Below are 14,352 nucleotides of genomic sequence, written 5' to 3'. Positions count from 1 at the left end.
TGTGGGCACCTGCATAGATAAGACACACACACACATACACACACACACACACACACACACACACACACTCAAAATAAATAATCTTTAAGAGAATACTGTCTTGAGCTCAAAACTAGATTACCATTTAAAAATCAAAATCAAATTTCATGGGATGCATTTTTGCATATCATAAGATATACTCATGCTTGATTTAATTGCACACTTCGATGGTTTGAGGTAAAGTTACATGGCCTAGATTATGTATTACAGTTTCTTAGAAGCTGCTGTCCTCTCTCAACTATAATAAAGCTGCAAGGCCTAGCAGTTTCTCACCCCGGCAGCCAGCTTTCCTGTGCTGATGTTATCACATGTTTTATACCACCAGGTGTGATTCTTAGAGCTGTCTTTGGGAAGAAGAACTTCCCAAGTACACTCGGACAACATTTCTGTCCTTTATAACTACACCATGTCTCAAACACTACATCTCTGCAAGCCACAAACTTTCATTAATTAGGGGTCATTTCAGCTGATTTAGTAAATTCAGCAGGGTGTCATACAGTATTATCAGCAGGGCTGACTTTAGCCCTCTGCTCTGGGTTCTACATTGACTGCATGCTAAACAAGATAGAAAGAATCTACAGGGCTGGAGAGATGGCTCAGAGGTTAAGAGCACTGACTGCTCTTCCAGAGGTCCTGAGTTCAATTCCCAGCATCCACATGGTGGCTCGCAACCATCTATAATGTGAGCTTGTGCCCTCTTCTGGCCTGCAGGTGTACATGGAGGCAGAGTACTGTATACATAATAATAAAACAAACTACAGTGCTGAGTTCTTGTTACTCCCTCCTTTACACCACAGTGCTTAGAACCCCGAATCTCTTTCTATGCAACTCCTTGTCTGTCTGCATGCTTGAGTAGGGCTCTGCCCTGGGTCTGTTTTCTCTTTAGGTCTATAAGGGGATGACAGATGTCAGGATAAATGGGTACCTAAAGCCTGAATCTGTAAGCTCCTCAAGGGTCCACAGTGATGCATCAAGTCCTTCCAGCACAGGTTACAGCCTGGGGTGACAAGGGTTGAAGGCTGAGAATTGGGGTTAGATCTCTGAGCACTGCCACACCCACAGAGAGAGTTCTACACTGGAGCCCAAGCTTCTAGACGTTTCTGTACTAGTCAAGGTAGAATGATTAGCTAGTTAATCACTTTGCTCAGCTGATTTTGAATTTTTCAATATTTAGTCACATGGAATATGGTTCTTTGTTGTATGATTTCATTTCTATAAAATGTTCAAAATAGGCAAGTCCACAGGGACAGAAAATAAATGAATGACACGAGACAAGAGAGAATAAAGTGATGAATGACCATTGTGTACTGTAGGGCTTCTTTCTGGGGCCATCTAGAATTTAAGTAATGACACAGTGTGATAGAGTACACTAAAGTCTATTGAGTAGAACTTTTAAAAGATGAATTTTATAATCATTTGGCTATTTCCACTAAAATATCTGTCATCGATATCACACCACAAAAAGTAGCTAAAATAATTTTGTTGACTTTTTAAATTAAAAATAGAAATATTTCTGACATTTTGAAACAAAAGAATTTTAAGTAAAGCATTAAATAAAAGGTAAATCTGTGCATCTTTGAAGTGTATACATTTGCCTTTTGATATGTACCTCTGTATACCAATTGGTTTGTGCATATACAAAAGTGTAATAAAAAGGCAAAAGTCATTCACTCTCCAGCAAATTGCAGATACTAAGGCTGGAGGGAGATGACTATGAAAAACAAAATCTAAGAAGTCATACCTGCCTTTAATACATTTATGGTATATGTGAGCCTCTGGGTAGGATGCAAAGTAATTCAAACTATATAACGATTATGCAACTTCATCCAAGTTGTTAAGATTTAGGTCTTCAGTAGTTCTGTTTGTTCTGAAAGTTTGACTACATGTCCTCTAAGGTCCAACTAGCTCCAACATCCCACAACTCCATCATTTAAAAATATTGTTTGCAGCCATATTAACTGTGTTCTGGAGGAAATCCAGTCAACACACATTTTTGCCATTTCTAATTCTGCATGTGTTAAAGAACCAGCTTGCCTCCATCTTGGCCTTAAAAGCCAATTTATAGTAAAGACAAACTAGGTTCATCCCTGTTCTCTGTTTCTCAAAGGTTCGGCTAGGCTCCTACCAGTAACCTTAACTACAAATGGTTCTGTACTGCCTGTTCCCGGAATGTCAATCATGGCTTTGTTTCACAAAGCTGTTTATAACCATCTTGCAAACTTACCTTTGTTTCAAAAGGTTATATGGCCACCTATGACTACTTTGTTATGATTACCTGTTATTAAGCCCACCTTGCAACCATATCTTTGTTTCAGGAGGTCGTTAGGACTAGCTTGTTACTACTTGATAAGCCTATGTACTGCTGTAACCCCGCCTGTTTCCCCCTATTTGGAACCTTCCTACCCCTGAGCTCTATAAAATCCTTGTCCCTCCTCACATCCAAAGCTTACGCCTCTAACTTGGCCTTTCCTCGTACTTTTTAATTTGGCCATGATGATTCGGGGTGGTGATCTTTCTTCTCCCGTCTTTGGGATTTACAGTGTCTCAAGGAAATATTTTGGTATCACTTCTGCCTCCAAACTATCCTTCGGTTCTACAGATACCAGCGGAAAACAAAGTAGGGCTGCTGCGCACCAAAACGTAGGCAAAACGGAAGTGGTCCTTTAAATTTACCTTTCCCAAAAAAAATCTTGCGTTTGAAATATACTTCCTAGTTGTAATTTTAAGTTGCCTTTTCCTAACTACATTCCTAAGTAGAGACACAACCACATTTTCGTTCTCCGCACAAACAACATGGATCTTCTGCTCTCTTCAGAGAAACATCAACTCTTCCAGCTGCGGAAACGCACGGAACCAAGAAGCTGAGGACACTGGTTCTCGGGCGAGCTCTTCTCTCAGAAGGACCTGCCTCTAGGCGGCGTTGCCTTGGAGACGGAGCTCTCTGTGTATATGTGGCAACTCGCCGAGGCACAGCATTTGCTGACTATCTGTGACAAGGGCTGACAGGACCGACGCCAAGATGGTTAGTGCCTCTGAGTAGTAAGGGGGGAGACTTCGGATAGGTTTGTACCCGGGCTTTGAGCTCAGGACACACTATTGGATAGATCTTGGTGTATCTCTAGAGAGCAATCCCTTTATCCCTCCAGTGTTTCCACGGGGATTAGAAGGGATGCAAAGATAAATACCTCGATGCTCTCTTCCCTCCTGTTTCTCCATTTCCTGACACCAGATCTGCTTGTGGACTGGGGATGGGGGATGGGGGGGGGGCGGGGGAATCCAGGGAAGACCGAGATGGTAGAAACTGCGTGGATTTTTCATCTCTTCTGGATAAAATAGTTGGAAGTAGCTATTTGGTTCTCCTTCAGTAGAAGATGTTGGCCCTTTTAGTAAAATGCATGTTAAATAAAGACTCTAAGTAGACTTCCTAGGGCATGTTGGTAAGGATTTGACTTGTAAATCAGATTTTAAAATGACTTTTGAGTTGACCGTCTTTGGTGTTTGTTTTACAGATGCTTTCAAGGGCCAAACCCGCTGTGGGCGGGGAATCACCGCACACTGACAAAAGAAAGAAGAAAGGTAGGAAGATTCCAAAACTAGAGGATCTACTTGAGCAAAGAGATTTCACTGGCGCCATTACCCTATTGGAGGTAATGTCCAAAGAATGTTTGCTTCTGTCTGGGGAGTGGTGGGGTGAGCGCTGTTTGCTATGCTGTTGCAACAGGTGGGCACATTCTGGGGAATCCGAGTACATATAGATAGACACATATTTCAGACTCCAAGGTAACTATAAACCTGATAAAATATAAAAATTTTGGGCTGGAGAGATGGCTGGCCAGTTAAGAGCACTGGCAGCTCTTGCAGAGGACCCTGATGCCCAGCATTCATGTGCTTGCTCATAATCCTTACTAACTCAAATGTTAGGGAGTCCAAGGCCACCTTCTGACCTCTTTCAACACCGGAACACATATGGTGCATAGCCATACATGAAGACAAAACACTCATACACATAAATTAAAAATATTTTTCTAGTCCCACAGATGATGATCCAATCTAAAAATCTGTTTATCATAATTCCTGAGTGATTTATAACTTCTTTCTATTATAACATTTTGGTTGAAAAAATAAGTGATTGTAACATGTTTATTTTAAAAATATGGCAAACCCATAAAACACTTTAAGCCTATATGGCAGTGTCCTCTTTTTTTTTTTTTTTTGAACAAAGGTGGGAATTAAACTCAGGGCCTGGAGTAAGCACTCTTCCATGGATCTACACCCCAGCCCAGGGTGTAAATCTCACTTTTTTTTTTTTTTTTTTTTTTTTTTTTTTTTTTTGGCTTTTCAAGACAGGCTTTCTCTGTGTTAGCCTTGGCTATCCTGGACTCACTTTGTAGACCAGGCTGGCCTCGAACTCACAGCGATCCGCCTGCCTCTGCCTCATGAGTGCTGGGATTAAAGGTGTGCGCCACCATGCCTGGCTTTTTTGGCTTTCTTCTATCAACTCTCCTCTTTTGCATGAGGAGAGGTGACTTGGACGAACCTTCTAGCAGTGCAAGTCAGAGGATTGAATATCATGTACATGTCTATTTTTGTTGTTGTTGTTGTTGTTGTTGTTGCTTATTTGGTTTTTGAGACAGGGTTCCTCTGTGTAGTCCTGGCTGTCCTGGGCTCACTTTGTAGACCAGGTTGGCCTCAAACTCAGAGATCCACCTGCCTCTGTGTCCCAAGGGAGACACTCACTCAGCTGCATGTTTATTTTTAAAACTATGTTTAGTTGTTTGTGTCTGAGTATGGATTATGTGCACCCTAATGCAGGTGCCCACAGATGCCTGAAGGACTGGATCCCCTAGACTTAGAGTTACATAAAATTGTGAGCTGCCTTATGAGGATGCCAGCAACTGAACTTGGGTCCTCTAGAAGAGCAGCAAGTGCTTACATATACATAATTAAAAATAAAAACAGCAGACTGAGCCAGGAGTAGTACTGCAGTGGTGCTGTGGTGCACACCTGTAATCCCAGCATTCAGGGAGGCAGAGGCAGATGGATCTCTGTGAGTTCAAGGCCAGCCTGGTCTACAGAGTGAGACCAGGGCAGCCAAGGCTACACAGGGAAACCCTGTGTTGAAAAAACAAAACAAAACAAATTCCAGACTGATTAAACATGAAAAAAGAAAAACTAAAACAATAGAAAACAAAAAAATCTTAGAGGAGACGGTTTATTTGGCTTATAATTCCAGGTTATAGTCCATACTGGGCAAGTAGGCAGGAACTTGAAGGTAGGCCTGTTGAAATTTTTATACAGTATTATCTGTTTTAAGAACTCACTTTATGCACATGGGAGGCACAGGCAGGTGGATTGCTGTGAGTTCAAGGCCATCCTGGTCTACAAAGTGAGTCCGAGACAGCCAAAGCTACACAGAAAAACCCTGTCTGGAAAACAAAACAAAAAAAGAGAACTCACTTTACAACCAAAGATGTTTTGGTTTGGCTTTTGAGACAAGGTCTCTGTAGGTAGACTAAGATGGCTTTAAACTGTCTCTGTAGACCACCAGGCTGGTTTTGTTTTTTTTTTTTTGTTTTGTTTTTTGTTTTCTTTCAGGGGGGATGTTTCAAGACAGGGTTTCTCTGTGTAGCCCTGGCTGTCCTAGACTTACTTTGTAGACGAGGATGGCTTGGAAGTTACAGAGATCCACCTGCCTCTGCCTTCCTGAGTGCTGGGATTCCAGGCGTGTGCCACCACACTCAGCACAGTCTGGTATTTTTATGTGTTTTGTAAGCATTTGCTGCTCTTCTAGAGGAACCAAGTGCTGGGATTAAGGATGTGTGCCAGTGCTCCTGGCTATGCATATAGCACCATGCCCAGCTGCCTAAGTTGTTTTGGTCAGGGTCTTTATCCCAGCAATGGAAGTGAAACTAGGACACATGGTAATTGAGACTCCTTCTCAGTTCTTTCCTCTTAAGTAAATCTTAATTTTTAAAAAAAAGATGTATTTATTTATTATTATGTATACAGTGCTCTGACTGCACGTACACCTGCAGACCAGAAGAGGGCATTAAATCACATTATAGTATAGATGGTTGTGAGCTATCATGTGGTTGCTGGGAATTGAATTTAGGACCTTTGGAGAAGCAGTCAGTGCCCTTAACCTCTGAGCCCTCTCTCCAGCCTGTAAATCCTAATTAATTAATTAATTAATTATTTAGCCAAGGAATTCTTAAATAATTATAGTGGACACAAATAAGACTATCTTCTGTACATTTTCAACTCTTCCAGTCTGTAAGCTAGCCTGATGGGGGTACTAGAATGTTTTACTGGCTTGTCTTCAGAGAAGGGCATTGAACTATTAGTAAACAAACATGAATGCTAACAGAGTAGGATGGAGTTGTGAGATTGGATGCAGCAGAGCCCAGTGCTGGGAGCCTGGGCTTTGGAGACAGACCTGAGTTTAAGTCCCTATTCCTATAGGGACTGACTGTGGGATCTTAGAATCATTGCCTAGCCTCTAAACTTGGGGTATTTGGCTTTAAATGTTTTACATATTTTTGTGCATCATTCAGAATTATTAGATAACGCATATACTTTCTGGAGAAAGGTGCTAGCAAACACAGAAAAACAAATCCAGAGTGTCTGAGAAAATGAACTCCCATGACAATCAGAAGGTGGCTGTGCTGATCCTGGGTCAGTGCAGGCTTGAAGTGAATACATCCTGCTTGTTTGTCAATAATTCAGCACACCTTTACAAAACAAAAAACAAGACATTTGTTATTAAAGTGCTTTTTAACTTTTTTTTTTTCATGAACACTTGATGTGAAGTTCAAACGCCATGTTGGGGAGCAAGAAGATGATACGAACCTGTGGATTGGATACTGTGCTTTCCACCTGGGGGACTACAAGAGAGCTCTGGAGGTTAGTGGGAAAAAAATCACACTGGTGTTTAAGATGACATTATATGCTACATACTCATGGTAACAGGCAAACAATGAAGGAGGGAACCAAATAAAAAGAAATTGTCCTAGCTGCCCTCCTTAGTCCTAGTGTCTCTAATAAAGGAATCCGCTGACCCTTAGCACACCGATTCAGAGAGGGGTGAGGAGGTGACAGGGTGCATGGAACTGTGGGATTCTTTTCGGAATAAGCACTCGGGTGCCAGTAAGGATGGAAGAGAGGAGCTGTCCATGGTGGCCTGAAGCCAGGACAGCTCCTGAAAGGCTTTGACCCCAGGTCCAGTTTGCACTCTCTTTTTGTACTCTAACACTATAAAGTGGTGCAGCAAGACTCTGCAGACGCTGCGGTGGCAGTCTGTGGCAGGCAGCATGTTGTTGAGGGCAACGCCCATTATTTCAGCTGTGCAAATGAAGTCATGTTGGCAGGTGGGCAGTATGAACAGTGCTTGATGTAAGTCACTAAACTAGTCCGTATACCAACGTCTAGTGATTGGTTTTTCTACCTTATTCTGCTTTAGTATGAAAGTGGGAAGGGAAATACGTGTGGGGAGTGTGGGGAGTGTGGGGAGTGTGGGGAGTGGGGTACAGTAGGGGGTCCAAAGACGGGCTAGAGGAGGAGAGGAGGGGAGGGGCAAGTAAAACCACTGATGAAAATGCTCTTGGGAAACCTGCTAGTTTGTAAGCTAATTTTTAAAAAAAATATATAAGATAGCTGGGCAGTGATGTGCACACCTTTAATCCCAGCACTCAGGAGGCAGAGGCAGGCAGACAGCTGAATTAGAAACCAGCCTGGACTACAGGGTGAGTTCCAGGACAGCAAGGTCTACAAAAACAAAACAAAACAAAAACCAATAAATAAATAAATGGTAAGTACTAATAGAAAAGTTATTCTGCTCAACTTCTCAATTTGCTATATAATATATATAGTAAAATACTTGTGTAAAATCCATGAATGTCACCATGTGTAGCACTGCAATATAATGTCTGAGTATTTAACACACTTGATAGTATTATTTATATATAGTGGAAGTTAGTATTATACAGTGATTTTAAATATATTTTTTAAAATATTTATTTATTATGTATTCAGTGCTCCATCTGCATGTACACCTGCATGCCAGAGAGGGCATTAGATCATATTATAGATGGTTGTGAGCCTCCATGTGGTTGCTGGGAATTGAACTCAGGACCTCTAGAAGAGCAGACAGCACTCTTAACTGCTGAGCCATCTCTCCAGCCCCCTAAATACAATTCTTTATAAAAAGGAGAAAGAGTCTCTATGCTGTGGCATGTAACTGTATCTTTCTTGCCGTTTCCTTTTACATATATACTAACCAGACTCTAAACATATTACTAATAGCATGAGACTGAACTCAGAATCTGGTACATGCCAGGTGAGCATTCTATCATTGAACTGTACCTCTGCAACATATTTATTTTAAAACGTTAGATTTATTTATTTGAGGGGTATGAGTGTTTTTGCTTGTACGTGTGTGTGTTAACCATGTGTATCCTTGGTACCTGCAGAGACCAAGAGAACATTGGATCTCTTGAAACCAGAGTTACAGATAATTTTAAGTCATCATGTGGTATGCTGGGAATCAAACCTGGGTCCACTGTAAGGACAGCCAGTGTTCTTAGCCATCACTCCATAAACTCCATCTTTATACACACACACACACACACACACACACACACACACACACACACACACACATATATGTATTTGAGACAGGGTTTCTCTGTGTCGCCTTCGCTGTCCTAGAGTTTGCTGTGTAGACCAGGCTAGCCTCAAACTTACAGTGATCTGACTATCTTTGCTTCCAAAGTGCTGGGATTAAAGGTGTCCACCGCCACCACCTGGCTAGCAAAATATATTTTAGTTGTTTTAATTTCTGAAGGTTTCTAAAACCTATTAAAAATGAGGGGGAAATAAGATCTGTGTTCAAGATCCCTGTCAGGTAGAATGTCTTCTGGTAGAGGCAGCTGAGGAGATGTAGGACCCCACAGGGTAAGCTGCTCTGTCAGCGAGAGCTCCTCTTCCATCAGAGAAAATGGACAGTTGCTTTCCTGCCAAGTGAGGCCATCACTTAATGTCTGTTTCAGGAATATGAAAATGCAACAAAGGAGGAAAATTGCAATCCGGAAGTGTGGGTGAACTTGGCCTGCACCTACTTTTTTCTTGGGATGTATAAACAAGCAGAAGCTGCTGGGTTTAAAGGTAAAATGGGCTTTTAATGTATCATTTTGGTTTAATGTCTTTGTCCATTGTTATAACTCCTACTTTCTTATGATTGGTGTTTTCTTTGTACTTGCTTTTATCTTTGTTTCTAAAGTATGTGTCTTATAGGCATTTCAACTTACAGTTGAAGCTTTCTTTTACTTTTAAATCTAGTCTGACAATCTCTGTATTTCTTTTTTTTTCTGGGTGCTGGAGATTTAGTCCAAGGTCCAATGCTTGTTGGTCAAATACTCTACCACAGAATTAAACCTCAACCCCAGCAACAGACACAGGAGCTGAAAATAACTTTGCTATTAAAAAACGTCAGTAGTCTATGAAAACTAGACCCTTGCCAGGGGAAGATGGGGCAAGGGGTCTTTAAAAGGCACCACAGGTGGCCTTCAGGTGAGGGCGGTGATAGGAGCCTTGCTCAAGCTACTCTGCTGTGAGGCTATCGCTCATAATGAGAGGCCTGAGAAGCTAGCCTACAGAGCGCACATGAAGAGTCCAGCAGACTCCCCTCTGACCTCCTTAGACACTTGTCTGAGTCACCTCACAAGGGTTGTTTTCAAACTTGTAAGTAAGAGAGGGAGAAAAATGAAACATGGAGGCTGGGCGGTGGTGGTGCACGCCTTTAATCCCAGCACTCCAAAGGCAGAGGCAGGCGGATCGCTGTGAGTTCGAGGCCAGCCTGGTCTACAAAGTGAGCCCAGGACAGTCAAGGCTACACAGAGAGACCCTGGCTCGGGGGAAGAAAAAAAAGAAACATGCAAGAAAAGGTGAAAGACAACTAGGATAGGAATAAAATGAAACTAATGGAAATGTTAAGAATGTGGGCAAGGGGCCGGGCGTGGTGGCGCACGCCTTTAATCCCAGCAGTCGGGAGGCAGAGGCAGGCGGATCGCTGTGAGTTCGAGGCTAGCCTGGTCTACAAAGTGAGTCCAGGACAGTCAAGGCTACACAGAGAAACCCTGTCTCGAAAAACCAAAAAAAAAAAAAAAATGTGGTCAAGGAAATGTTTTGACACTGTAAAGAAGCCGGGTGTGATGGCACACACCTTTAGTTCCAGCATTCTGGAGCCAGAGGCAGGAGGATCTCTGAGGTTAAGGCCAGAACTTCCAGGCCAGCCAGGGCTACATAGAAAGACATTGTTCCCATTACCACCAAAAGCAATTGTTACAGAAAATTATTTTCCAGGTAGAATTCATATTTATATGTATAAAACTTACCCTATTTTCAAGGAAAATGGGGAACTTGAAACTACTTTTAATTTGTACCCCATTTTTCATATATGCTGTGAAAGTTTTCCAGATGTAATCAGAAGGTCCTTTGGGGTTCTAACTAGCTCATGTTTCTAAGGGTCTGAGCTGCGAGGACTAGTGGGCGTATAGAGCATAGTCACGGGAGTTAACTTCATTTCCATGCTTAGCTGCCTGTCTACGTTTTCATGCAATGAAGATTTAATTCTGTAAAAGAACTATTGAATTGATCGCAGAGCTGGAAAATGGACAAGACTACAAAGAAGACGGAACTTGAAGGATGTCCCTTTTTCCTGGAAGCCTGCCTAAGCTGGCTCTTCACTGCGGTAGACAGTCCCTGGAGTAGAGTGGACTGGTGTTGAGGAAAGCATGACAGCATAACTCTGGAGTTAGGAGACTGTGGGCATATAATTCTAGAGAAGGAAACTTCAGGGGGAAATGAGAAAGACTACTGGGGTGAATCGCAAGATGTAGGAGGATTCATGAGTGCACTGAGGTGCCACAGCTGTGTCTTACAAGTGTTTGGTTCAACGTGTGACAGCACAGAGGCAGGCCACACTGTGTGGAGCACTGGGCTGTGGGGCACCATAGCAGCACCTGGTAGACGTGGAGTGGAGAGCAGGTCCTTGGAAGCTCTCCTCTGGCTTTCCTGCTGCTCCTGCAGGTGAGGACCTGCAGACACAGCTAGGTAAGGATGGGGTGGTCCCCTGAGTCTTATTTTATCCCAGCAAGGGACTAGCTTTCATAGACTATTGAATTTTTCCCCATATATTATTTTATGTGTGTGAATGCTTTGCCTGCATGTGCCCTTGGAGGTCAGAAGAGGGCACCAGGTCTTCTGGAATTGGAGTTAGGAACTGCTGTAAACTTGTGAGTGCTGGAAACTGAACCTGGGTGCTCTGCAGTAGCAGCAAGTGCTCTTACCCACTGAACCATCTCTGCAGCCCAACTGTTGAAGTCTTTACCAAGCAACATGGTTCTTTTTGTTTCTTCAGCTCCAAAAAGCCGGCTCCAAAACCGCCTGCTGTTCCATCTGGCTCACAAGGTAGGCGCTCCTCATTCCACACTTCATGCTTTAAAAACACTTTCTCTCATCCTTCTGCCAACAGTGGTGGGAAATACTTAACTAGAAGTTTCTGTTAATGTTGCTACATTGTTTTACAGAAAGTTAATCAAGCTAGAAACAAATAGCATATAAAAATATACTGGTGCACTGATATGTTTGACAACAGAATTGTTATTATTTTACAATGTTAAGAATTAACACTGCCCCTCCCCAAAGAATTAAACCTAGAGAGTCTGGCGTGGTGGTGCACACCTCTAACCCCAGCTCTGGGAGGCAGAGGCAGGTGGATCTCTGAGTTGAAGGCCAGCCTGGTCTACAGAGTGAGTCCAGGAGAGCCAGGGCTACACAGAGAAACTGTCTTTGAAAAAAAAAAAAAAACCAAAACAAACAAAGAATTAAACCCAGGGCCTCGTGCATGTTAGGCAAGTGCTCTGCCACTGAGCCATATGCAGAGCCCTTGCCTTTGAGATATAGTCTTGCTATTTGTACAGACTGGCCTGAAACTTGCTGCATAGCCCAAGGTAACGGCACACACACACGTAAGCGTCCTGCCTTAGCTGCCCAAGTGCTGGCGTGACAGGCATGCACCACCACCCAGGCCAAGAGCCGCCTTCTGACTGCGTCTTTTCCATTTGTCTCAAATAGCCAGAATTCTACCATCTTCTTTCTTTTCTTGTATTCTTTTTTTTCCTGGTTTTTTCAAGACAGGATTTCTCTGTGTAGCCTTGGCTACCCTGGACTCACTTTGTAGACCAGGCTGGCCTCACATAGATCTGCCTGTCTCTGCCTTTGGAGTGCTAGGATTAGAGGTGTGAGCCACCATGCCTGTCCCCTTTCTTGTATTCTTTTTGCATTGATTTTTTTTCTTAATTCCATGTTTGCTCTGTGTTAGTTTGCGGGTACAGATACTTTTAATAGCACTTTAGAGGTTACTGTATGTAGCCTATGTCATTTACATATTGAAGTTCTTTTGCTTGTTGGGTTTTTCTGTTTTTGTTTTGTTGTTCATTCCTTGTAGCACTTTAATAATATGTATCTACACAGATAGTTTCATTGTGTCACAGTAAACACTTCTGTTTTCTATGTAGTTTTGGGGAAATGTCTTGCTAATCTTCCTGCAGCCATGTCTAATCACTTATTTAATGGATTTACTAAATCCATCTACTTAGTTCTTAATTTCAGTTGTTGTGTTCTTTTCCAGAATGTATATTTTAATTTTAACATCTAAAATTTTTAGTTAAAATGACCCAATTTCAGTACATATTGAGAGCAGGTTTTCAAAGCCTAGGTCTAAGCACTCTTACAGGCTTTTCTCCTGACAGATGATTTTGGTCTAATGCTCTTAGCTCTTGTATGCTTGATCATGTCACACTGAATTCTGGCTACTATAGATGAAAAGCCTATGACGATGATTCGAAGCTCTAGATAGTGCGGTATCTTCCCAGAGGGTTTACTTTGTGTCTGGCAGGCACACGAGACAGGAGCAATGGACTGGCTCCTGCCACCAATATCGGCCATTTAAAACTGGTCCCCAGCTCTTCTGAGAGATGGTGGGTTTCCACTTTGCTTTCTTGGCTAGGTCAGCCCTCCAGGACTCCTTACTGACAGCCTCTAATGTCTTTCCGTCAAGCCCATATGATCCCAACAAGCTGTACTAGGCTTTTGCTGCCTCAGGCACCAATTAAGAACTAAGCAGAGGCCTTAAAAGATCAGTGTTGCTGGACTCATCTTGGTGGGTACCTTATATCCCATCCTTTCTTTCTGTTTGGGATCTTGGCATCACAGATCTTCACTCAGTTGGTAACTTTGATGCCTCCACAGAGATTTCTAGTCGTGTTCAAACTTCTAGCTGTTCTTGGTGAAAGGACTGTACTCACTGCAAGCCCACTATTATTAGAGATGGAAGTCTTCGATTTGGTTTCAAGAAATATTTTGTGTTTCCATATTATTAAAAAAGTACAGTATATTCATTGTATTCTTTTAGAAATCGTTTTTAAAAAAGATACACATATGGGCTGGAGAGATGCTCAGCAGTCTGCTCTTTCAGAGGTCCTGAGTTCAATTCCCAGCAACTGCATGGTGGCTCACAACCATCTATAATCTGGCGCCCTCTTCTGGCCTGCAGCTGTACATATACATAGAGCACTCATACATAAAAAAGATATGCATATACACAACAATCAATATTTCCTGATGTAGACTTTGTTCTTTTATTATTATTACTATTTAATTATGGGTGTTTGATGCATGTATGTCTGTGTAACCATCTCATACCCAAGGAGGCCAGAAGAGGATGCTAATTCCCCTGGGACTGGAGTTATAAAAGGTGGTAAGCCACCATGTTGGTAGGTACTGGGAATCAAACCCAAGTCCTCTGATGTAGTAGCCAATGCTCTTTTATATATATGTAATAATTTATTTATATTACATCTCCATTGTAATCCCCTCTCTCTTATCTTCCTGTTCCCACCCTCCCCTCCCTCTTCAACCCTATTCCCCTCCCCTACACCTCTGACAGAGGGTGCCCTCCTTCCCCACCACAGCCTATCAGGACAGCCTGCAACCCCTTGCTCTGTGTTCCCACAGGGCCTCTCCACCAAGGGGCAGTGATCAAATGGAGGGCACCAGAGCTCGTGTCAGAGGGACACTCCCCCCTCCTCCCGCCATCCACTCTCAGCCAGTGATCTTAACCACCAACCCATCTCCAGCGCTCATCTAGTCTTAAAATTGTATCTTTTCCACTCTCTTTCTCTCCCCACCTTCTCCCACTCTTTCCCCTTTCTTTAGTAGCAGATCAAACTGAAGGTATTATGCATATTAGGCATG

At 42.6% G+C, this 14,352-nt stretch overlaps 1 protein-coding gene across 2 annotated transcripts in view; it reads left to right on the top strand.

Annotated features, from left to right (window-relative positions):
* Positions 1–2,919: 2,919 nt before the first annotated feature.
* IFT56 (intraflagellar transport 56) overlaps positions 2,920–14,352 on the top strand; it is a 61,543-nt gene continuing 50,110 nt past the window's right edge. For both annotated transcript variants that reach the window (XR_014779937.1, XM_084785527.1), the window contains exons 1-5: positions 2,920–3,061; positions 3,549–3,686; positions 6,850–6,942; positions 9,087–9,201; positions 11,456–11,505. Coding sequence is in view for 1 of the 2 variants with exons in the window: in XM_084785527.1 (XP_084641653.1) it covers positions 3,059–3,061; positions 3,549–3,686; positions 6,850–6,942; positions 9,087–9,201; positions 11,456–11,505 (399 nt within the window). In the remaining variant the exon portion in view is untranslated. The remainder of the gene's footprint in view (positions 3,062–3,548; positions 3,687–6,849; positions 6,943–9,086; positions 9,202–11,455; positions 11,506–14,352) is intronic.

This window comes from Acomys minous (assembly GCF_964271855.1).
Source record: "Acomys minous genome assembly, chromosome: 6".
NCBI classification, from domain to species: Eukaryota; Metazoa; Chordata; class Mammalia; order Rodentia; family Muridae; genus Acomys; species Acomys minous.
This window is presented reverse-complemented; position numbering and strand designations above follow the sequence as displayed.